The 26,140-nt window shown below is 37.3% G+C and overlaps 2 protein-coding genes across 6 annotated transcripts in view; one reads left to right on the top strand and one right to left on the bottom strand.

The window, feature by feature from the left end:
- LOC139982058 (dihydropyrimidinase-like) overlaps positions 1-4,740 on the top strand; it is a 109,265-nt gene extending 104,525 nt beyond the window's left edge. For all 5 annotated transcript variants that reach the window (XM_071994568.1, XM_071994565.1, XM_071994569.1 and 2 more), the window contains one exon: positions 784-4,740. Coding sequence is in view for 4 of the 5 variants with exons in the window: in XM_071994565.1 (XP_071850666.1) it covers positions 784-872 (89 nt within the window). In the remaining variant the exon portion in view is untranslated. The remainder of the gene's footprint in view (positions 1-783) is intronic.
- On the bottom strand, positions 977-17,372 carry LOC139982059 (actin-like protein 6B). The gene is made up of 13 exons (XM_071994571.1): positions 17,214-17,372; positions 16,507-16,583; positions 15,247-15,427; positions 14,168-14,268; positions 13,481-13,578; positions 12,392-12,486; positions 11,750-11,856; positions 10,505-10,656; positions 9,057-9,171; positions 8,655-8,741; positions 7,714-7,809; positions 6,786-6,872; positions 977-5,834 (listed from the first exon to the last, which is right to left on the bottom strand). The coding sequence occupies exons 1-13, from the start codon at positions 17,236-17,238 to the stop codon at positions 5,754-5,756; spliced, it is 1,302 nt and encodes a 433-aa protein (XP_071850672.1). The 5' UTR covers positions 17,239-17,372; the 3' UTR covers positions 977-5,753.
- Positions 17,373-26,140: the final 8,768 nt, after the last annotated feature.

Raw genomic sequence — 26,140 nt, 5'->3', positions numbered from 1 at the left:
TTCTGTTTGTACAACCAAGATCAGCTCTGGAGGTCCAGTGGACGACTAGTTTCTTTTTACATTAAAGTCAGATTGCATTGCAACTAAATATCTCCAAAATGGTAAAATTATTAATTGATATCACCCCTAAAGCTGATGTCCCATGCACCAAATCTATACACATCTCTCCCCCCCCCCCTTCTCTCTCCTACAGTGAACATATTGGTTTTGTTATTATGCTACCATCTTTTGTGAAAAAAGCAAATTTACTGTTTGGAAAACCGAAAAATCAAGGCCTGATGGCCCGCCCATCTGGTTTTCCGAGGAACAACCAGAAAAAATCCTTTCAAAATTTGCCCTGCAATGTATTCTATATCTGTAGACATGACATTGGACATGTGCAAAGTCTGTGGGACCGGTCATCCGATGATGATAGTGGTAGACTATAATGGGATAGCTGATATTGATAATGACTTCAATGCCAAAATACCGATAGGAAATGGAAGCAGATTCATATGCTTGACAAAGTTTAAACAGTTGCCACCACCACCACCAGTTGGCATACAAGCATACAAGTTGGCTTACAAGTTGGCATACAAGTTGGCATACAAGTTGGCATACAAGTCTAAATGGAGAGAAAAAATTTTACCAAAGAAACACAGCACCCCTCGGCTTGAACTCTTTTCTCACAGGGGGAAGTTTGGCACCCCACAGAAATGCTACCCCTGTTGTTTCTCTCCTCTGGCTAAAAGTCTCCATTTTGATTTAACTTTACTCACGTATTCCTCGTTTTCCACTTTACAGGCCAGCAAGTTGACGACCACGTAGCACCCCGCAGCGGTAGATCGGTTCTCAATCCTCCAGGAGGGCGCTCTAACATCTTTCTTTCATAGAAATTGAAACAATACAGAACTAATACTATCTTCCGTCGGACATGTAGATTGGATTGTTTGTATGTAAAAATTTGATTGCTGTTTATAACGTTTTGTGGAAAATCTTCTTTTTTTTTTTTTTTTGTATTTTATTTGTTTGGGTGGCTGGTCAAGAGCAAAAACTATGGGCTGCTAGTGTTAAGTTTCAGTATGCAAAAAAAAAAAAGTAAATAAAGAGAAAATGAAGTAAAGAGTATGGCACTTGGTGGGATAGAAAGATTATAGAGAAAATAATAATAATATAATTGGCTTTGCTTTCTATTAAATCCTCTTGAAGGGCCCATTGAAATAGTATCTGTCGAAAAACTACTGAGCTAAAGGTTGGTCTAAAAATGTTCCACTGCTGCAGGGTTGAATTGATCAGGATGTTGGTGAGAACATTTTGAAAAGAAATTTGTGAATCTGGTAATCAGTAAATATATTCAAATGAGAAAGTAGGAAAAAAGTAGGAAAAAAGGCAAAAAAAAAAATAAACAAATTAAAATGAATGTTATGGTTTGGTATAAAATCTTGCTTGTATTTAAAAAGTCGCATGATGGGATCTAAGGAATGAAACTGTTACAAAGTATTGGAAAAGAGTTTATCCAGATTCTTAATTTTTGAATGGTGCAAAAGGTGAAAAAAATGTGCCATTTCCCTAAATAAAAGTCTTATTTTTAATTTGAAAATAAAAAAAGGACATCCAAAATAAGATTTAATGGTGCAAATTCAACCATGTTGAGCTCAAAAGAAAAAATCAACTAGCTTATTTCTACTTCACCAATTTTCTCGCTTCTGTTCACAAAATGGTAAGCGTTTTACTATTTCTTGGTGGAATAAATTTATATCAGCTTTTGTGTACTTTATTGAAATTATTTTCAGAGGTTTTAATATGTTCTTACATTCTGTTTCATTCATTTTTTTAAAAAGATTGTGAGTAGCTGATTGTCTGATCAGCAGTAGATGAACCGTGTCGACCATTGCTACTTATACCGGACGTCAGATATGGTTTTAATAGGTTATGTCATTCTCGTACAATGTAAACTCATTGGTTGCCGCATTCAGAGAGGCTCGGGCCGTGGTGAAGGTTTAAAACTAATCAAAAACTTATTCTCCGTGTTGTTGCTTGGAGATGTTTCTTTTTTCAAATTTCTGAAATAAAACTGAATAGTGAGATAACAAAAAAAAAAAACAATTGCAAAAGCTTTTTTGGTAAATCGCCAGAAAAGTAGTATAGCAAAATTTTGAAGAAAAGTTTTAGTGAGTACAATATTTTCCTCCATGCTGATGAAATATGGCCTACCCATAAAAAGTAGGAAAGTTTGATGAGAATGGATGGTTTTAAATGCTGAAATCCTCAAACTACACATGTATGCAACTTCCAGTGAAGATCAGTTCATATATTCTTGGCTGGTAGAGTACTTTGAAATCCAACTAGATGAAGCCTTTTTCCTGATGTTTAAAACTTGGGACCCTCTATGCTACCTGTTCGAGTTGCTTAAAATTCATATCAAGTTTTCCTCTGATTCTGCATTTTAGATCGTTTATTGGTCAGGTGACAATCGGTTTTAATATGACCACCTGAGTAGCATTCAACAGTTAAGAATCTTAGTGGTTCTGTCATATTAACCAACTTTGAATTTTTGAACCATTTTGCATTTTAATGACCATTTCCATCGAAGGAAAATTTATATTTACAAAAGTAGTGTTTGATTGCTCTTTGTCCCTAAAATCAATTTTAGTTTTTAATTGTTTGGGTTTTTTTTTTTGGTCACCGCCTGTGTTACTCTTTTGGTTAAAACTTTTTCTAAACTTTGTCAAAAACAGTTTTCTTTGCTGAATAAACTATTCCCATGTGCATGTGTTCTTCCAGAAGATGATTGCGAGTGTTAACAAATTTTTAATTCTTTTTAACTATTGCAAGGGCCTAAAGAGGGATAGGATTTGCCTCCACTGTTAAGAGGAGTAGACATGAACTTTAACAAATGAAGCATCTAGGCGCATGGCATTGTTTCTTTTTCTTACGTTTGTTATACAACGATGATCAGATTAACCTCACCTTAAACAAACCATAACAGTAGCATTACCATTTAGAGACCAAACTTTTTATTTGTAGAACATTTTTAAGCTTTATATATCTTTTGGTGTGGTGGGGCAGGGGGGAGAGAGTATTGAAACTGCAGGCAATTTTTATTTTATATTGTTTATTTTTGGCCTTTGCATATTTATATTGTTTAGGGTGTATGAATCACATGCAGGTATTGCTTAGTTCATCAGTTCTTGTTGGAATGTTCTCTTTTCTTTCTTTCTTTTTCTCCTTTGAAAAAAATGCTGTCAACAGTCAATTTTGTTTGTCAATGTGGTTCTTAAACTTTATATCTGACTGTACTATTGTGTTTAGTATGATCTGATACTAGCTAGAGTGGATGGCACTTTGAGGGAAAGACAGTTTTGTTTAGAGAAGGGTATGCAATACTCTGCTACTAGATGCTGCCCATCGGGTTTGCCTGGTCCAGCAGTTCATTGCCACAGAGACCTTAAGACCACCCAACCATCAACTATCAGCTTTCTTGTCAGTTATGTAATACTGATATCATAGAGCCAGTTTGTATTTAATAGGCACCATGACAAAAGTAGAAAGCTGAGGGGCCTGCAGCAAACAATGCAGCCAGGCTTTATAGGATGTACCATCTATAAAATTAGTTGCTGAAAACCAGTTAGTTAGGATGATACATGTTTAGGTAATCCTGTCTGTCCAATTTAGAAATGGATTTGAGCAAGTATAAAGCTGATATCACAGAGCCAGTTAACAGGCACCATGTCAAAAATAGTAAGCTGAGGAGGCTGCAGCATATAATGCAGCCAAGCTTCATATAATGTGTTGTCTTCTGCAGTTCAACACAGTTAAGTCTGCAGTGATAAATCTCAGCTTTGCTGCAGGGCTTCTTACACAGCTGCTGCAGCCCTTTTCATTTTGACATGGTGTCCTTAAGTGTTTAATGTTTGTTTCTTCATTTCTTTGATTCTCTTGCTTTGGATAATTGAAGTTTGGGAGGGGGGTCGTGGGGGGGGGAGGTGAGGGGGAAGATAAAACGTTTGGCAGCTGTGGCCGAGAACACTTTTAATGTCTTGATGGACAGTCATTGGTGTTAACATACACACATGGATAGATCAGTATTACTTTAACATTAGCTAAAACTGCCAAAACTTGTAAAAGTTACTTTTTAGTCAAAACTTTATGTCACAAAATATAACTCAGAATATTACTCTGAAAATGCACTTACAGAGAACAAGCAGAAAAAGGGACACTTTTGGCATTGATGCATTTTACCATGTTGGGGACATTTCTAGCACATTTTGATGGAACTTTTATAGTATACGTATGATGGAACCAATTGAAATATTTTGGTGATCTCGAACAAGATAAATAGTAGTTTGAGAGAAACAGCGAGAACACTCAGAAACCAGGCTTCACAGTTTTCCGATTCCTACGCAAAACAACAGCTGAGTATCTTTGTCATGTTATGCCGACTACCTCAGTTATTTGTGCAACTCGTCTCTCAAGGTCATTCAGCTAGTCAAATCTGCTGCCTTATTAGGATTGGGGGTGGGGGGGGATGGTTAACGTTAAGAAATTCATATGTAAAGTATCGTCACCCAGTGCAGATTTAGTCCTTTCAGTTCGACCGTTTCATTTTGGTATTAATTAAACTTGAATATGTACTGCTTTGTCCGTTTAATTTACTCCATGTAATCTGGTACCGGCGGTCTGCTCGCTGCCGCCTTTATGCATGAACGTGAAACCTTGTCAAGCTAGAAAAATTCAAATAAAAGTAAGTGTCAAAGGTCAGATCCTGTCGGTGTGCTTATTTTTATTTGTATGAGCAGATGGACCTTTGCTCAGATGTCCCATATGATGCTTTAAACTTCACCTCCCCTAGTTCTGAGACCCTTTGGGGCCCTCTTAACCCACCCTCCCCCTCTCAGACTGTCCACTCCTTAGGCACTAAACTTGCCTTCCCGATCCGAGGCCCCACACCGTCCCCTCCTCTGAATCACAGGACTTTTATCCGCCCCTCTGAGGTAGAGTAACAATTTGCTTTTTCAGAGGCTTGGAATGGAGGAATAATTTCAACAACTTTGTAGGTTTGAAAGGAGAAAAACAATTTATTTAACAAATATTACAGAGTGTGGATGCTAAAAGAATTATCATTTAACGGAAAATCGGTTTGGGATAAAGTTTGAGATGCTAAGCAGACGGATACTGATTAGTTTGCAATGTCACCTTGTATATAATATACGAGTCCTTAACATCTCTCCGCCCTTGCCTCCCACCTCCCGAATCGTACTAACTTGGTATTCTACAATTTGTGAGAACTTAGTTCACTGTGTCTGTTTCTGCTATTTTTCTACTATTGATAAAAAGGAAAACAAATGGAGAAACAAATTCTGTTGAACATGTTCCCCTCCCAATGATTAACTTGGCATTCTAAAACCTCTGGCAACAGGCAATAAAGTTCACTAAGTCTGTTTCACATGTGTGTGTCCTGGTAGCCTTGGTTCAGCAATTAGTCGGCATCCTTCCACTATTCAGGTGGATTGTCGCTGCTCTATTTCTGCCATGATTACAAAACCGGGCACATCTGGGATGATGTCTTGATCGTTGCTGTTTGCTTTGCACTTTAGAAGAGAACAAAATTTTGTCGAGACGGTGAGGTTAGTTCCTCTGTAGTTTTCTTTGTCCCAGCCATTTGCTTTGGGAGGGGGGCGATGGTATCAACCATTTATGTACAAGGAAGCATCCCTATCATCTTTTCAAGTTTATTGCGTCAAAGACTTGTTATTTATGCGTCTGTATTAACGTCATGGACATTTCTTTTCTACGCAGCCTCTGCCCATTTCTTCGTACTCCTGTTTGGAGAGCCACATCTGTTGAAAGGTACCCTGCAAAAGAAAACAAGAAATATTTTGGTTTCACATTTGCAGATAATCTAACTAGGTATTTGTTATCGCATGGTTTATTATTGGTTGACTATAGTTTACAATTAGTTTACCATTGGTTGAATATGGTTTACTATTGGTTTACAATTAGTTTGCTATTGATTGACTATTGGTTTACTATTCGATGACTATGGCTTATTATTGGTTGACTATGGTCTACAAAATTTGATTCAGGAATTTGATCATGAAACTTAGTTTAAAATTGGATAATCAAAATTCAAAAGGATGGAGACATTAGAGTCTAGACATAGTAATTAGTTGAACTCCCCTCCCCAACCACCACCCCAATGGTCACAAAGACCGACATTGGCTCACTTCAAACCCTATTCCCCAACTTATGATGATCATCGCTGTCTAACATGAGGGTATCATATCTCAGTAGGTGTTCAGAGACTCAGATGGTACATGTGAAATCTTTTTTTCAGATTTGATCAACCAGGATTTTCATCTTCAATATAAAGTAAGGTGAAGAAACTTCAGTGAAACTGGATATATGGTTATTGTGACGAGTAGAGTTGTTCGGTTGGAAGCTGACAAAACCAGAGCCATCAATACACTCTTCAAATTCAAAGCAATTTTGTGGAAAGACTGCACTCATCACCTACGACTGCGAAACAGAAATACTGAGCAGTTCAAAAAGATTCACATTCCTGCAGGTGGAACTTTGTAACAGAGAAGCCATGCGAGGAAGGTGGGACACCGTACCACAACACTTTCACTCATATGTAAAATCTGGAAGTCTTGGATAATCTGCTTGGATAAATCTGGCTACTGGGATGGATTTAAGTAGCATACTGACAGATAGATTATCCAATAATCCACCGGATAGATTAATCCCCCCCATGGATTAATCTGGTCCATAAAACCAATTTCATCTCAATGCATCAATCTTACCAGAGATGCTAATATAGATCCACCAATCCAGCTACTGAATCGTCTTTCAGCTGTACCCGAGGGCGCTATCACCTTCAATTTTGTGTTCTAACGGCGAAGAAAAGAGATGGCACAGGGATTAAAACGTGCGTGATACTTCACTCTACATTGGGGTGCTGCAGGGAACAAAGGCAATATTCCCACCTGGAACAAACATGACCACGAAAGAGTACTGAAACAAAGACCTACATTGTAGGATATCTTTAAGTTCCTCTGCATCCCTGGTATTCAAACAGCCCAATTTTCACTTTTATCATCATCTTGGCGACACTCCGGTGGGATGAAGTGGTCTGGGGATGGGGTTTACCAGTAGGAGGTATCTCCCTCCCCTTTGAGATATTGTCTTATGATGATTGAGGGTGCTATATTGCAAGTTATGTTCAAGATTTGTTATCCCCTGTTTTTTCATATACTTGGCAACACTCCAAATGTTGTTGGCGACCATTTAAATGGTCGCAACCCCCACTTTTCATACCAAGGGTGTAAACTCCAGCTGCTAATGAGGGGAGGGTGATGGGTGGTTGGATTCATGGGTGGTTGAGGAATCAAAGCTACATCACACATTGGCATTGCCACCCCCCCCACCCCAAGATGTGACATGTAGATTAGGTCATTATCTTTACTTCTCAACTCACCACCAATTTTGTTTTTTAATTTTCCAAACTTGCCTCGCCACATACTATCACTAGTAAAATAAAGTACCTGGACAAACGAATGGTCAGAATCATTAATTTTTTGTAAAAAAAATGTAAAAGTGTTGAGAAGAAAAATTGGGGGGTGCACCTTGTTCATCTAATCATGTGGCTAAACTAATCTGAACAAATACTAAGTAAGATTGGTCAAAATTTCTAAGCAAATGAAAAGTCATGGCTTCAAGAGGAGCACTTACCTGAGGTGTCTTTAGGGATAGGTCTCGTTGTAATCTGTCCGTAAATCCCAAAAGAAGCGAGTTGCCGCCGGTTACGATCACGTTACTCAGCAAGGCCTGCGACAGGGTAAAAATTGTTGAATTAGGAATAAGTCTGATCTAATATTTGAATTTTAAATAATTCTTTTTACACACATCCTGCCACTGTTTCCTTTTTGATTCCCATAGCAACAAAGAAACTTGAGTAATCTGTCTTGAGAACTTGGACCAATATTTATGAATGTTGATAAATCTGGCTAGGATGTAATAGCCCTTTCTGACTTATTGAGCAGACGGCTAGAGCAATGGACAGACAGAAGGATAGACACACAAATAGAGAGACGCATCCCAGTGGCATGAACACGATTGTCCTGGAAAGTCAACTGAGCTAAAAGATGAAGGAGATGGGTAGAGTGGTTGCTGTGAAAATGTTTACAGCCCCTCATTGCAACATCCCCCTTGCCCCTCCACCCCCTTCCCCCACTTGTTAACTTGCCTTTCTACTTTTTATTCTGAGCCGGAATACCTGTGATGCTATTACTAAGGATGCACTAAACATCCAGTCTGTGATGACGAAGTTAACCGGTTCCAACGAATCTGCCTAGCAATCTGGCCAGATTTATTTTGATTCCATATCTGCCATTCTTGGTAGTAACGTAAATTTGTGGTCATTGGACATCATTTCCAACAATTACAAACTTACAATTACGAAGAAAGTAAACAATTGAAGTAAATCTCAAATTTCCTTCTTTTATGACATTCTGATCATAATATTCAAGATGAAGGAAGAGGGACCTTTCTTCAGTTCTATCATTGCATGTCTCCGATTTTATTTCCTTTTGGCAAAAATTCCGGCCCGGACCGGATTTGCAAAGGAGCCAGCCACATCCGGTTTCAGGCCGCATCCGGTTTTACACACTTACACTCCTGATGTCGACGTCACACATATGGACACTGCTGGTAGCGATGTGGGCCATGCTCAGCATCGTGCTGGGTTCAAGACCAGGAGCCTATGGAACGAGAGGAAACAAAAGGAAGAAATAAACGACAGAAATTCAAAGTCACAATAACAGCAAAAGAGAGAGTAATAGTTTTTGTATCAGTTTATTGTAACCACTTTGACCATAAAAAATGTTCGTTTCTAGCACCATTCTTCCACAGGTGCCCGTCTGAATGTCTCCACTAGCATCAATTTTTGCCCCAGAAATTTGTAGCTCTACTACCAGTGACAAATATCTTCCCCCAACACCCTTTTTTTCCCTGTTTGTCTTCAATCCTTTCTACATCTCTTTGGAGCAAATAGCGAATTTCAAAATCTTGACTACCTTGATAACCGTTGGGTCAAAGAGCCCCTCTGCGACCTGGATTCGCTCGCTGCTAAACTCCATGTTGAACCCGGTGGGGAATTCGTACGGTGCCGATGGCATCTGCTCTACGGTACTGAAGAGAAGAGGAGGAGAAAACGTACAGAGCTTTCTTCTTGCGTGGGGAACCAAACGTTTAAAGAGACCTCTTCTTCAGCTTCATATTTGGTCAATTTGTTTGATTGTTACTGCATTCAAAAACTGAATTCCACTTAGAACACAATTCATAACTTTGACTTTGAGTCAAGTTTCATTGAAAATAATGAAGAAAATGGTGACCACTTTGGGGATTTTCCAGCATTTTTATTGCATTTCATGAATACTAATGTAAGAAATTGTCAGGATTTTTTTAATTGCTAATTAAACGATTATTATTATTTTATTATTAATTGCTAATTATTGAATATCTACGAACTATTACCAATTCCAAGAACTTGTTGTAAACTGAGCAGACAAGGAGTCAGGATTTTAAAAAAAAATTAAGAAAAAAATCAGACATTTTCAGTGACGAGTATGTGTACAGTCCCCGCAGAAGTACTGGGGTACTGTTTTTTTGTTCTCTTTTTTTTGGGGGGAGGGGAGGGGCAAACAGGAAGCCTCATATGTTTTATAAGTACCCCAATAATGCACAACACCTGTGCCCTGCTCATGTGAAAACAGAATAAATAAACCACACTGAACTGTTATAGCATTTCTTTCAATCACGTATTGCTTATAAATGAACTCCTTTACCGGATTAATTTATGATACATAAATAAATTTCTAGTTTTAGACCTTCTTGACACTCCGCTATCAGTTGTGGTCGTAAAGTTTTATACAAATTTTTCATAAATCACCCCTTTAAATATCTGAGCCTCATCAAGTAAAGCTGCTGGACTACATAGTCTAACAAACACAAACACCATTAGAACAGTTCCTCAGTTCCCTACACAATCCTCAGCAGCACCTCAACCTGTACGGCACAACATAATGATAACAATCCATAACAAATTTGTCAGAGACAAAATGGTTCTTGAATCTAATATGCAAGAATGATTTGTTGTCTATATATCAAGTTAAAAAGACATCTTTTTAATTCGTTTTCAAATTTAAAACTAAATTTTGCATCGTCCATGGTTTTAGTCCTTAAGGAGAAATTTCAAAGCATTTGCGTTTTTTAACTCTGAATACCTAGAAAATCCTAACAGCTACAGAAACATTACAAAGCCCTGGAGTTTTTTTTGTTTTTCTTCCCTTTTTTCTCGGACTTATTATGACTAAAATTCTGCCTGAGGTTATCCTTGTAATAAACCTGTCCATTGAACAGATTGATTACACGTAACATATCTATTTACACATCACCACCCGTAACAAACTGAAAGGCTGGAGAGAGAAGAAAAAACAAAAACAAAAAAAAACAGCAGACTTACTCTTCATCGTAAGGTACGTCTGATACTTGGAGTACTGAGCTCTGGAAATCCTGGATCTGCGTATTTATCATGTAGTCTTGCCATGACTGTGTCACACCCTTCAGGAGCTCTTTCCTCTTAAAGATAGGAAGCTGTCCTTCTTTGACCGTTTCCTGTGAGAGAGAGAGGTGTGGTTAATTACAATAACATGAATATTCATTGGACTTCTACCAATTAGAAGCTGTCAGCTTGGGATGGATCACCATATTTATAAAATGTTGGATATGTTTTTGGCATAATTTTTATGCCAAAACCATTAATGTATCGGGCAAACAGCAGGGTGAATGATGTCGTTACAGAGATTTCAGCAAAAAATCTAGTCTGTCTTCTTTATAATATACAACCTGGGCATTATTTACATAGAACAAAAGCATTTCAATAAAATTTACATTTAAGAGAAATTTTAAATACTGAGAACAATGACTGACGGCTTTCAAATAATTGAAAGTTATCGCATTCCAAGGATAAAAGGACGATAAGATTAAACTAGCAGAGTAAATCTGTTGAAGAAACATTTGCCACGATGTCATCACAGACCCTCCCTAGAAGATTCAAAGTTCTAGACAGTAAAAATGGAAAACAATCAATCAACCATATCTCAAGTTAGGAACAAGATATTTACATTGGGTTTTCAACCTTGACAAGTGTGGAATATGTTCTGGAATGTCCCTTTAAATAACTCTGTCTTGGTAGTATGAAACACCCGTACTCATGTTTTAAGTTACTCTGTCTAGGTAGTATGAAACACCCATACTCACCCTGGAAGCAATGAATGTTGTTTTAAGTTACTCTGTCTTGGTAGTATGAAACACCCGTACTCACCCTGGAGGCAATGAATGTTGTTTTAAGTTACTCTGTCTTGGTAGTATGAAACACCCGTACTCACCCTGGAGGCAATGAATGTTGTTTTAAGTTACTCTGTCTTGGTAGTATGAAACACCCGTACTCACCCTGGAGGCAATGAATGTTGTTTTAAGTTACTCTGTCTTGGTAGTATGAAACACCTGTACTCACCCTGGAGGCAATGAATGTTGTTTTAAGTTTCTCTGTCTTGGTAGTATGAAACACCCGTACTCACCCTGGAGGCAATGAATGTTGTTTTAAGTTACTCTGTCTTGGTAGTATGAAACACCCGTACTCACCCTGGAGGCAATGAATGTTGTTTTAAGTTACTCTGTCTTGGTAGTATGAAACACCCGTACTCACCCTGGAGGCAATGAATGTTGGTGGCAAGACTTCTATCTTCTGATTGGTTAGGAAATTTTTGGCCTGCTTTGTGATGAAATCTCCACCCAGTGGACTTTTGATAATCGCTGTGCAATAGAAATCACAGACTTCACCGATTAAGAAATTTTGTCAAACATGAGAAAACTTGGGAACGAAAAGAATTGTTGCATAGAACACTTTTAAAGCTAATAAAGACAGCTTTGTAGATTGATTTGATCATGTTTCCCAATGTTATATGATACAGACTTTCAATGTGAGGATTGTAGTTAATTAACTTGAACATTCAAGTCTTCATTTCAAGTCATCTGACCAATAAACAAAAATCAAAAACTTAAAAAAAAAAAAAAAATCAAAAAGATTTTCTGAGTTGATTTTTTAATGAGACTGATATTCATAAAAGTGTCTGGTTGATGAAATGTGGGAATTTTTTCGGCAACAATAAATAAATTGATTGATAAAAACATTTGCTCTGTGAACATTGGACTATCCTTTCATATGCAAATGAACAACACGGCAATCCCAAAAAATGAGTGTTTTTGTAAAAAAAAAGGAAGAAATTTTAAATCAACTTTACGATGCAGTACAGTACAGCTAATGTTCTTTTAACAAGTCGAGTCTTACCATGTTGTAAACAGTATCCTTCGTGGATCGGTACTGCCGTAGTGTGTGTAGCACCGCTGTCCATCACCAGACCAGATGCTCGGCTGTTGGCAAAACTGAAAAATACTGAATCAAGGAGAAATATCACAGATGTATTGCAAATGGAAATGAGAAAATCTTGCCCTGGATGTTACACAGATAGTCAGTCACTCCAACTAAATGATAAAGGGCACTGATCAACTTTCAGTTGATTTATTCTCTCATCTTAAAGTAATTACAATGGAAAAACAATGACAGTTTGATCAAGCGATAAAGTGATAGACCGCCGTTAGTAGAACAAAATCGGGTTTGAGTGATAGTTTGGATCTAAAAATCTAAAGGATAAAAATGTGGGGAGACTACTATGGTGGGATATGTTGCATCTGAACCGTTGATTGGTCAGATAGCGACACACCTCCAACAAAGTTATGAGCACCTTGTTCCACAGAGCCACTCAAAAATGATGACAAGAAATCTCTTCCATGTAATCAACACATACGATGCGCGCCAGTCTAAAAATGAACAAAATGGTCAAAATCTTATTTTATTCTAGAAGGAATAAATGTAAGTCACGTCACAGGGAATCATTTATCCGGCATCGCAAAAATGCTATGCAAAATGGTAAAATTGCTATACAAAGTCCAAAGATGTATAGCCGTTTGTTTTCTTATTTTTTACACAGAAACCATAGTGTTTTATAAGAGACAAAATTCACAGCCGTCACAACTGCTAAACAAAATTTTCATACTAAATTAATCTATGCTAGAAAAAAAAAAATCTTCTCTGCTTGGTGGGAAGTAGTACAGAAAAAAATTAAATCTATTCAATAAACGTTTCATGAAAATACAGCACTATCCATAAATTGTTACAATCTCTGTGATGGTATCTTCAAAAGTACTGCCACGTCTCCTTGAATGATTGCTTAAAAATTTTCCAGAGAAAAAAAAAACTTTTATGCAGATTCTTTGAATAATTCCTTTCCTTTAAGACACGTTTTAAAAGAAAATGATGCCTAGTCTCTTATTCACATGAATCTCAGAGCATTACATCACTCTGTTACAGAAAGGATACGCTGTTAGCACCGCATTCTTGCTCAGGAAGAAAGCAGGAATGTTATATTTTTCAAACAGCAGTTCCGTCAGCTTCTCTCTCTTGATCCGGACATTCCACTGCAGAGAACAAAAATAAGTCGGTCCTTGAAATCTTTGCAGTTTTTAAGCAGTACAGTGTATGGGATCTCCTCACCAATTGTACACCGACTTTTAGGATAAGTCCTCGCAAGACATTCTTCGGAATAGCACCTCAAAGTCGTAGAAACACCCTTAGGAGTTGGTCAATGAGGTTACAGATTGGTATTACTTGATTATATGAATATTACTAATGGAGGATACAAGATGGCGGGCGCCTGGTTCAAAGGACTTTTCTGTGTCACTGAGGGGGATTGGAATGTTACATGGGACCACATAGTTTTCATTCATTCCTGATCTATGTTTAAACTTCTTTTGATGAGGTAAAGGACTTATTCTCTCATGGATCTAATGGGCCCTTTTTAATTGTTTATACAGTAAGCCAGTGTACTGTTGTCAATAAACTTCAAACTTTGAATTGTGCAATTGCTGGGAGTTCTTTGGTATTGCATTTATATTTATATAACAATGAACCTGATTGGTCAAGCCTCTTTAACATCCATATAGGCCAGAAAACAGATGCCAATGAAAGATTTTAAAAATGATTTTTTTTTTTTTTTTTGGTACTTACAGGAGGCTCTGACATGAGTACTGGATGTAAAGATGAATCTGATTGGACGTGCCTCTTGTAGATGTGGTTCAAGGTACTTTCAAACATATCCCAATCTTCAACTGTCACAGTCAGGCAAAAAAATGGAATGATTATTAGAATTTATATCTTATATCTTCTCAAAAAAGGTACAAATAAATAAAGATAGTTATGAGCAGCACAGCCACATGCTTTGTATCATATATGTTGCAAAACTTGAGGTAATGCAATATTAAGAAGAAAGAATTTAACAGTAAATCAATGGAAGACTAGCGTTATTAATATACACAAAACACAAACAGTACTTAAATATTATCTGAAAAAATGACACACAGCATCCTACATACACCACGTCTTTTACACAAAAACTGAAATCTAAAAATAAAAATAATACTGATAGTGATTTTGATATCGTGTGCACATCCCCCGGGAGGGTGCTCAAGGCAACAACAGAGAGCAAACACCGAAACAACAACACATGAACAAAAGAATTATTGGTTAACATCGATGAATGCTTGATACTGATGACTTTTCAGGGTGAGATGGGGGCATGGTTGCCCAGTAAATTTTTGTTAAACATCCTAAAGTCAATCATACTCAAAATAAATTAGATTAAAATGCTTTCTTAAGTAGGCAGAAGAACTTTTAAGTTGCGATAATTTAGTGTTCGCAACCAATTCTTCAATGTCAGATGATGCTATGGGTTAAAAAAAGGTCTGATTGAAATCATTGCATGTTTGATACCTTCCCTGAAACAGTGAAGCGGCTATGTTTGGTAACATTATTGCGAGGGGTGGTAGTAAAAAACAGAGGAAACTGAATACCAGGGTAATAGTACTATACATATGTAACTATGCATTAGCTCCATCTAAGGACCTTGAACTTGTACAAGTTTCCACTAGATGCCAAAAGGCCATTCAACTTACAGTCCTCGTATTCATGCTATCGTACTTCAAGTCTCCTATCTACTACACAGCATTATGTTCGTTTTTTAACCTCTATCATACAGAGTTCACAAAAAAAAACGTTGCTGGTTCAATTTCTTTGGTGATTTTACTTACTCATCCCATCCTTAAGTGGATGACCGATCTCCATGTGCTCTCGAGGATAAAGAATAGACGAAGTATCGTGGATGTACTTCTTCTCAGAAGAGTCTTTGATGCTGCTAGGGGGTGCTCCATCTACCTCCATGCCCTCCGCTTCTTTATTTTCCATGACACCCACCACAGTGGGAAAATCAGCCTACGGATAAAAAACGATTACAGGATATATTTATATAAATATATATATATTTATTCATATATATGTGACTCAGATAAACCAAAACAATTCCATCGTAATTACGACGGAGTCGGATTAAAAATAATCCGATTTTCCAAAACTTCTGCTAATCCACCAGAAATTAGTACGCAGTACTGACTGCACTGCCATGCTGACACTCTCCTCTATAAAAAATTTAAATTCCTCCTTGTCACTGGAAAGCTCTGCAAACACCAAACATTGGCTGTTTTACTTCCAATCGCTTACTTAATTCAATTTTTGTTATCTCACTCGAGATCCAGCCTTTCCCGAAATGCAACCTAGTTGTTCAACAGTTTTTTCCCTGTTACTCCTATATATATATTTACATATATAGAATCCAAAACAGTTTAGATAAAACCTTCACTAGAGATAGTGTTCAACCAAAGGGAGGAAGTGCATGAATTTTATGCTATGGTATGATATTCTTGGTCATTGTACATTTTGAGACTGAGGTGTGTGGGTGGACCTTGACCATCTATACAAAACAAATCTGTATTAACAAATGTGCTTCTAAAGTTTACTAATTAGTTTTGATAACAATATATACATATACGATTGAATACATTTCATTCAGATGTGTACCATACACGTGTCCAGTAGTAAAGTTAGGTCTATATTAAGAAGGTAATTAAAATGTTTTCTAATGAAGAAGGATAACCAGAAAGCCAGTTGGCTTTGTGATTCCTTGCCAAACAATTTGCTCAAAATACCACATTACTATCTGACTAATGTAGAGCGAGTTGAAGTTGCCTATGAATTAAATGAGAACCAGAAAAGACTAGAAATATTCCAGCCATTATTTTCATCGCTTTGGACCTCAAATTACTTTTCACCTTTACCGGAAAGAATACAATTCTTGTACACAATAAGACAGATCCACATACCAATTGTGGAGTTAGTCCACCTTGAAATTTTGGAGTTTTTACAAGCAAATGTCACTAATAATACACAAACACAACATCAGTACATCACCGTAGCATAGATTTCTTCAGCCTGTGCGATGGAATCAAACATGTTACCTTAGGAGAGTCCTCGCCTGCATATCCGGCCCTCACTGAGTAAGAACCAACATCAAACACCAAGGCATTCACCTCATCTGTAAAGTCATTTGTAAAACAAAGAAACACTGTTTGAATATCTACCCATACATAAATATACAGTTCAAAAATTCTTAAACTTTACTGCCATAATTTGCATTTTTTCTAATGGTGAAGGTGTGGTGTACAGCCATTAGTGTCTTCTTCATACCCATTAGAATTAGGATCATCAGATGGGAAGCATGTTGAAGTCTATCCTAGTAGAAGTACTTGTAGATCACGTTGCAGTTGGTCAATCTGTGGTCTTAAACTTAACAACAACAAGGATTGGTTAGAAGTCTCAGCCTAACAACAACATTAGGGCTATAGCTGAGCAATTGGAAAACTACAGTTACAATTCTGTTAAACCTAGTACAGTAGCCTAATAATAGGCCTATACAGTTTGTAGCATAAACTACTGTAGAAAAGGCCTTTGGACAGACCAACTACCATTTACTATTTAGTCTTTAGGTCTACTTGTGCTGGCTAGTACTACTTACTGGGACTCTGTACAACGTTAGTATGTGGTTAGGCTCTACGACAAAGAACAATAAGTCAATGGAGTAACATTGTACTGTATGCCTAACTAGGCTATATTGGTTTCTTGTCTAGGTCTAAACTGAAGTAACATTTCCTTATATGAAACTTACCTCCACCGTAAACCCCGCCACTCATGGTATAATCGGAGGCAGCAACTTCGAAGTTACGATGAAAAAGTCACTGAAATGACGGCTACCCTTCGGTGGTTATGTTACACTTACAGTTACACTGCACACCGTCCGCAATGATTGGAGCGCCAAAAGGGCAAAAAAACCATCTTTGTTACAGAAGAACTAAACGTACTATAGTAGCATCGCAAGGAGAAAAAAGGTGCATGAAAAGCATTCCCAGCATCAAAATAAGTCGCAGCATCAAAGAGTGCCGCAGCATAAAATCAAAATTAGTTTGAAAGTTAATCGTAGCATCAAATATGTAAGTATCACAAGAAACAATCACTGTAGCTAGCATTCATAGCAGTGTTGTAGTCGCCGTCCAACACATCCAAGCGCGAGTCCTTTGGCATCCGAGTCTCAGCTGAGCTGTAAGTTTGTTTATCTTTTTGTTAGAGTTCATGGTTATGAAGCACACAGAAAACTGCTAACAACCTGTGGTCGAGTACAAAACATCTGATTCCAAGTCCCATTTTTTGTTTTCCGAGTCTAGTGCCGCCAAGTTAACAATTCGTATTTGTTGACACAACTTAAACACTAAAACAACATTACCTGGGTTCAACCCGGACCGAAAATTCCAACATATTTTCTAAAACAATATCATCAGCTATTCAAATTATATAATTTAAAACCAAATTTAACTTATTTTTGAGATATGATCATTTTATTAAAACAATTTGTTTTGACTTGTGTGTAATATTGCTATTTCAAATGCGATTTTCTCGATTTATCTTTTTGAGACCATTTTCTCGGCTAATTTCTCTGATAAACATAGAATGAGCTACTATGCACCCCATATGATCCTACCATATTCCCATAGTTACATCGAGTATAGTCTTAACATAAAGAAAACTTATGCTAGCAGTCAAATTGTTTGGATGCAGGAGTGGCAGTGACGTCATTTTAATGACGTCATCAAAATATAAAAATTTGAAGAAAAAGTATTGTATATCACCAACAACATTTTACCATAGTTGGATAGAAAAACACATTAGCTATCCAAATAACTTTCGTTGAAACAATATGTGAATTAATTCTTGAGATATGATTGTTTTAGTTATTTAATTTAATTGAAATAAATGATGTTAATATTAATAATTGTGGGATGCATCTCAAAATTTAGCGCCAACGTAGTTTAACGTAGTTTTGATGACGTCATCAAAATTTGACAACAAGGAGTTACATATGGCCATAAATATTGTACCACTTTTAGATAGGATATCACAATAACTATGCAAAATAACTTCATTTGAAACCAAAATGTTAATAAAACAATCTGCAATGACTTGTACATAATACTTGAAAAGTAGAGAAATATTTGATCTGGGTTTGAAAAAAAGAAAGAAAAAAGATTGAATAGAAGGGAAAGAACAAATATGGTAGTTTACTCGATTTGCTCGATTGAGACGGCTAGTTTCTATAACAAACAATTATATTATAATTTAAATTAGCTGAATTGGATTTGTGTTATGCATTAGGATGTACTACAAAAGGAAGGATATATTTAATGTTGAAAATGAAAAATGTCTGCAAGTATGTATATGGTAACCTATGTTGTTTTCATGGGTTGGGATATAGGCCTAGGTACTTTTTAAGAAAAAGTCGCCCAGGAAAGAACCTGGGCACGAAAACCAAACTACCAAACGACTGATCCGCTCTCAGCCCCAGTCCCCTTGCATCGGGACTGTGACTGTGTGCTCATCGTCGGGTGTGCATCACCATTCCCCTCGAAAGGGAATAGATACTACACATGATCTTAGCCAAAAGGCCGAGAGGCGATATAGGTTATAGGTGTTAATTTTGCGTGTGAAAACTATACTCAGTTCAGTCAGTTATGTGTACATGTATATGCGATAGGATTTTCTCATTCTTGCTCATGAGCTACTGATCGTCGTTGTAGATGTTATACTGAGAACTAAGTAACAATTAATAATTAGATGAGTAACTAATACTATGGGTTATAAACCCGTTCTGCTGCTCTACAACTTACAAATCACAATCAAATCTGTACAAATTAGAGCAATAAAGTGATTCAAGTAAATAAAAGGATATTCTCTTCATCTTTCGACCGACCTTTTTTTGTTTTCTAAGAATTAGATAAGGTCATTATTACAATATCAACTTCTTCATCCAAGAAATATTCTAACTTCTTCAAGACTTCCTATAACCCCCCCCCCCCAAAACGTATTCACCGAGGTAATATTGGTTGTAAACAGCACCGTGTCAAATATGCACCCACATTGCTACCGGGACCAATTTTTTTCCGCTATAAACTCAGTTTATCGAGCAAAAGCAGGGTTACCTCGATTAACTAAGATTTTCGGCGATAAACCGAGTTTATCAAATGGGAAGTATGTTTTTCGCTCGATAAACTAAGTTTATCGATAATCTCTGTTTATCAGTTCGATTAACTCTGTTTTTCGACATTTTAGCCACCCAGATACTGATGAACTCAGTTTATCGACCGAAAAACACAATTGTTCGATAACATGGCACGCCACATGTGAAATAATTCCATGAAAAGATATTATCGCAGTCAACTCTGTTCTCCGATCATACTGAGTTTATCAATAAACTCAGTTTATCGATAAACTCAGTTGATCGCTCAATAAAACGAGTTTATCGAAGTGGATATGGCACGCCACATGTGCAATAATTCGATAAACCGAGTTTATCGCCGTTAACTCTGCTTTTCGCTCGATACACTCAGTTTATCGATCGTACAACAGAGTTTCACGGCGGTAAACTCGGTTTGTTGAATTATTGCACATGTGGCTTGCCATATTCGCCTGGTTAATCCAGTGCGGTAAACCTGATATTAACTCTGGTGAATCAATTAAAATAGATTATTTGCATAATGCGATCCTCGCCTCTGATCGGTTTGTTGGTCGCGACGCAAGACGTTCGAACTGGCGGCTTCCTACGTACGACAATCGCAAGCCTGCGAAAGTGTCAAATGCAACTAAGAAATCTGCAAATAACCATTAAATTGTGGCAGATGACTAAGCCAAATTCATGCTAGATCAATGGGGTATGAGTAACCCTAAATGAGAGTTTGTTTAAAGGTAAAGGTGAAATACCGGGATCATGTCTATTTCGTCATTTCTGCGATACAGTCAGTACCGGCGATATTGTTAGTAACGTTAGCCCTTACGTATACGATCATGTTGTATAACCGTGCGTCAGTAACTACTGCGCTGTGTTTGCAACACGGTAACATGTGCTACAAGTGGCACAGTAATTACTGCAAAGCTGTTACACGTTGAACAACGTGTCCGAAAGGAGAAAATGCGAGGCGGATGGGTAACGAAGACCACTCCCTAGTTTAGCTTTGGATAGACCTGCAAGTGTATGCTAAGTCTATGGTAACCTATGTTGTTTTCATGGGTTGGGATATAGGTTATGGGTGTTAATTTAGCTGTCTGCTGAACATGCATTATTGGTTAAACTTAATAAAGTATATAAGTCCCTGAGCGGAAGGCTACGATTAAACTTCTGTTCGCTATGAGGACTATTCACTTGAAACATGAAGTATGTTTATCTTTTCTGGAGATTGGTATGTTGACCAATCAGCGCTCACAATTTGGACTTGTCACGCCACTGCTTGTCGTTTTGCAAAGTTGTTTTTCAGAGTTGAACACAACAGGCGGAGAGATTGATGCTAGCTTTGCATAAGACAGTATTGAAATAACGGCGGCTCTATTACCGAATTGGTGTACTTTCTGTAAATTATTTTAACGCTATTCGTAAGAATCACTAACTAATACTTTGTAACATGTATTGTTTCATTTAAGGTAAAAGAAGTTAAATACTATATGATGAAGAGAATGTAGAATCCTGTGTACCGTTACCGATTAAAATAACGCAGTCGAAGGAGTATGCTGTGATGTCGACTGAAAACCTTGTACTTAATGTTAACTTGTGTAAATCTCTACCACGAGGTTGCACTTATTTAATTTAACAACGTATTACAAGCCACAACATAATATTTGTGTATATTTATAGCGCCTATAGATATGACCAAGGGTAATAGGATTGCTAATGCCAAGAAAGCCAAAGCTGCTTTACGTGATTAGGAATAGTCAAGCCTTCTGCTTGCTAATCATTGCTGTAATATTTATTATAACACTGTCAATATTTTAATACCAGTCTGGACAAGTTTTAGATAATTGTGCGTTTAGTCTTGTTTGAAGTGATCCGAAGTTTTAGCCAAGTAGGCCTACGTATAATTATAAACTGCGTGGACCTTAAACTTGTGCTAGGATTGTTGCACGGAAAAATAGGTACCCCTACAAAATTTATCAATTTGGCGTTCCATATATATTACTAGCACCGACACGCGCTCTATATGTGTACATGCGTACGTGCCTTAGTACTAGTAGGTCTGAGTACGTACGTCGTGCACGCGCGCTTGCTATATCTGCCAATTGAGCTGTTCGACTCCTATGTTCTCGGTATCCTTTCTACAAGTGAGTTTACACGAAATAGTTAACGTTATAAACCATAACTTCAAACGGTTGTATTAAAACATCTCTAGATTTGATTTGACCAAGTCATGGTTGATGATTTTAAGGCAAACGACCGGATTCTACAAAATAAAAATATGTTACAACTTGTGTAACGTATAATATAGTATGTTAGGTCAGCGAGTGTGTAAGTCAAGTACTGTACGGTAGTTAGTGTATTTCTTTAAATGTTTATCACGTAGGTGTACGGCAGTGAATTTATACTGTTAAGCTAGGCTCACGGTTTCGTTACTGTCTAGCTTAGGCCCAGACCTAACGTGCAATCAGTCACAGCATGAGTATTGTGGTTATCAACGTTGTTCAAGGGCGCCACCGATTCTGTCACATAATTAGGGGATTCCCCTAGATCAATTTTCCAGGATCATTGATGTGGTTTTAATTGTGCTTTTGAAAACTGCCAGTTGAACAAATTTGCTTTCTTTATCTGCCAATTGAGCTGTTCGACTCATATGCTCTCGGTCTTCTTTCTGCAGCCCCAATAGCCCCAACCCATGACGCAGGTTAATAAACATGCACCTAGCCAGGAATTTGCCAAGGGAGGGGCGAACTTGTAGGCAAATTATCAGAGCCGTAGATTCGGCATTGGAAACTATCTAAGCGAAGCGCCACCATGGGTTGGCCAAAGCGTAACAATAAAATTTTGGCCAAAAATGCCTCCCAGATCGCTTGAAATGGCACTTCCCAGGCCTTGCAAGTTGCATCTAAGCATTTTCTTTTTGAAATTACTTAGCAATTTCATAAAAACGTACAAAAAATATGCTCAAGGGGGGCTCGGTTTCCCCTTTGCCCCCCCTTGGCTACGCGCCTTGTAATATAATACTTAAAAACTACAGTGTACATAAATTGTAGCTACAGCAAAGTAATAGCCACACGACAGAATTCTTCACTGTTTTTTTAATTTGGTTTATATTTCTTTGAGTCTGTCATTGTACCTCAAATTTGTGTTTTGTTTGGATCATCTAATCAATAAACATATCAGTACACAAATCATTAATCAAATGAACAAGCGGAATTAATCTTCCGTCTTCATCATTGCTATACAGGTTGAAGGTTGCTTTAAGTGCTCCGCAAGAGTGACAAAGAACAAAAGTCGGTTGGCATTACAATATTCTATGTCAACTGGTGGTATTCTATTTTTCGCAAAAGTGGTACAGTGTCCAGTTCCTTCCTTAGCATTTGTTTTGTCTTGCAGTTGAATCACAAATCTTTTCTATTACAAATGCAATTTATATTTCATTCCCTATTTTGAAATAGCTCATAACTTAAAATAGCAACATGCAATTGACATGCAAGCAAGAGCACTCATATGCTGGCGAGGGCAGACTGGCCCACCAGGAAGCTTCCCAGGGTTTCCACCTATGCTGTTTCCATAATACTCATACACAGTTGAGAAGTCAGTGCACAACGTATTAAGTTAGTTCAAAATGAAATTGCGAATACTGATGTAGAGGTCCATTGCAATAACACTTATGCCTAGCATCAGACACAAATATTTGCCAATATTGGGCCAAAATGTAGGGGCCTTTTCAATCATGTCTTGAATGAAGCTAATGTTCATTTTCCTCTTTTCAAAGGCATGTGGTTTGGGTAGGCTACTTATACTTCTCATTAGTGTCATATGCTGTACTAAGCATATTCCTGTTAATGACTTCATTGTTCCACGTTTTCTCTATATGGAAAGCTCTTTTGCGAGGAGGTGGATGTTGATATATTGGGGGCCCAACATGATGATAATTCCCGGTGTCAGGTTTTATTCCAGTCAGCCCCTGTATGCTGAGAACCAATATAATTGCTGGTGTCTTGAGAGTGCCTCGTCAGTGGTAGGAACCCTTGTGCTTTAATTGTTGACTATGTTAATGACCTTTCCCAACATATTGTTGTATATAAGTTTTATATAGTGGCCTAGGAGTCAAAAATATTGCCAATTAGGAAAGTAGTGTCTAAAATTGATACATTGGTCATCAGTAGTTCAAGTTTGAAGAAGTTATTTTCTTCTCTTTTTCCAGTGATTTTTGCAACTGTAGTGCTTGAGTTATTTATGTCCAGTGATTGTCCCCTTTAAGCTGATCTATAGGATGAAGTGACCAGTTTTTTTCTCCAGGAAATCTAACGCAATGCTATACATGTTTGCCCTCCCCTCCCACCCCCCCCCCCACGTTACAATGCCAGATACTATGTGGTTGATGAGGTACCTCATCAACCACATGGTTAGTATCTGGCATTGTAATTTTAAAGGGAGGATGGAATCTTAGGGCCTCTGTTTGGTACAGGTTCAACGTTGGTCAAAAATCCTACATTTGCAAATATTGAGCAGAGCCAGGGAATTAGTTTGCACAGAAGCTGATCCATGTAGGTAATATTTAACACACAGAAAACAAAAACAACAAACAGATGGCAAGCAAAAGTGGGAAAGACGTATGACAACTTTATTCAATATACCAAACATATAAAAAGTACTTTACCATTATTAGTCATGTTCTTTCTTAAAGGCACTTTAAGTCACCTTACAAAAATATCCTTCAAAATTTGGACTAAGTTAAAATCCACTTGTCTAACATAACATTCTTGTATGGTGTTATCGAATGGGCTTGGGACTTGATAATCACAGCAATTATTGCTGGCCAATAACGTTGGTAGTGGCTACAATTGATTCAAGTCAAACTAGCCCTTCTCTGCTATCTTAGAGCCGGTACCTTACCAATTATAAGTACTATTTTTGGGGGTAAATCCATTATCATAGAGGGAGATATGTTGTTTTTTAAAGGCACTTAGATTATTTAATGGCATTGTCATAAAAAAATTATGATTAAATAAAAATTTCACACTACTTGATAATATTTCGTCTTCAAAGTGGCTATAGCTGAGTATAAATGTCAGATAAAGATACATATTTCAGATAAATGTGCATTAAAATATTTTCCTTAATATTGTACTAGGTATACTGAGTGTGATATCCTTCGGTGTTAGGTAAGGGTACTAATAAAGAATGATCAAAGATGCAGAGATCAAACAAGAGACGTGTGTTATCATGCTCCACATACTATATTCTAATCTTTAAACTGTCCGTTGTTGTCCAATTCTGTCTATATAGTTAATAGCAGAATGATGGCGGTATACTACTTTATCTTTACGACATTACACTGAGGAGGAGGGTGATAGACCAGAATGTCAGTCACTGATAGAGCGATATACTGTACATAATGGCTACCTGGTGATCTAGACATTGTAGAAGTGTGTGTGTGTGTGTATATGTATGTATTTTAGTTCCTCCTAAAGGGAGTGTGTATTTGCTTTGAGGAGTTAAGCAATAATGCAGTGTTGGAAAACCTTGTTTAATTTCCCGCGAACGCACTTCAAAGTTCAAACAACTGCCGATTTCCCACCGGTGCTCGTGCAGTGAACACACCGAGCACACATAGCGTGCGAGCATAATGGCGCGGGGTCCAAATATTATATATTTGCGTGTCTGGCGATAAAAAATCCCAGTTGCAGATGCAAAATACTGACAAATAATTTAAGTTACATTGTCACGAAACTGATAAAAAAAATGTAAAATGAAAAGTAAGAGTAGCTTAAATGTTATAAAATTAAAAGAGATTTCATGTCTTACAATTTTTAAAAAGTTTAACTTACCACAATATATATAATATATATTAGTAAACAAACATCGTTCTGCAAAGCTCCGTTTCTATACTGCCCAACAATGAATATCGTGCACTATACGTATATTATAATTGCAGTGCTTAACCCTAGCCAAACAACTGTGGGCTCATCCCCTGTCTAACAACTGACTCCTCCTCATGAACGAAACTGTCTATCCCCCATGAAAACACGAGGCAAAGTCCATGCCAGCTACGGCAATATTGATGAAAGTTAACCTTGAAATCACATGTTTCAGACCACTTGGCATGACTAAGTAAATACTGAATTTTGTTTCCATGTTCCTGTATAAAACTTAAACTCCGCAAAATGCAACTAGTTGTGTTTTTGTAGTTTATGTGAGATCCGTAACCCCCGAGGTGGTTAGCCTATTTGCTATACACCTAACTATGGTAGGATATTATTTTTCGTAGTTTTGGAAAATTCTAGAAAATACTTTCTTTTCCCCCGCTTAACACCTTGTCTATTTGACATTTGTTGCATTTAGCATGCTATGCCAGTTTTGTGTGAATTTTCGAAAGTTTTTTTGCTCAATCTTTCGTAAAATTTGAAAGGTCTACCACCAGACTTTTGGTACACAATTGGTTATTTCTCTACTGATATGATTTTCAGAGTTTTTATTTCTCTACGGTCAAGTGAATAAGTTGTGCATTGAGTATAACCATATCGGGAATGCAAGAA

This window comes from Apostichopus japonicus, chromosome 16 (assembly GCF_037975245.1).
Source record: "Apostichopus japonicus isolate 1M-3 chromosome 16, ASM3797524v1, whole genome shotgun sequence".
Lineage (NCBI taxonomy): Eukaryota > Metazoa > Echinodermata > Holothuroidea > Aspidochirotida > Stichopodidae > Apostichopus > Apostichopus japonicus.
The sequence above is the reverse complement of the archived record's forward strand: the minus strand, read 5'-3'. Positions and strand labels throughout refer to the sequence as shown.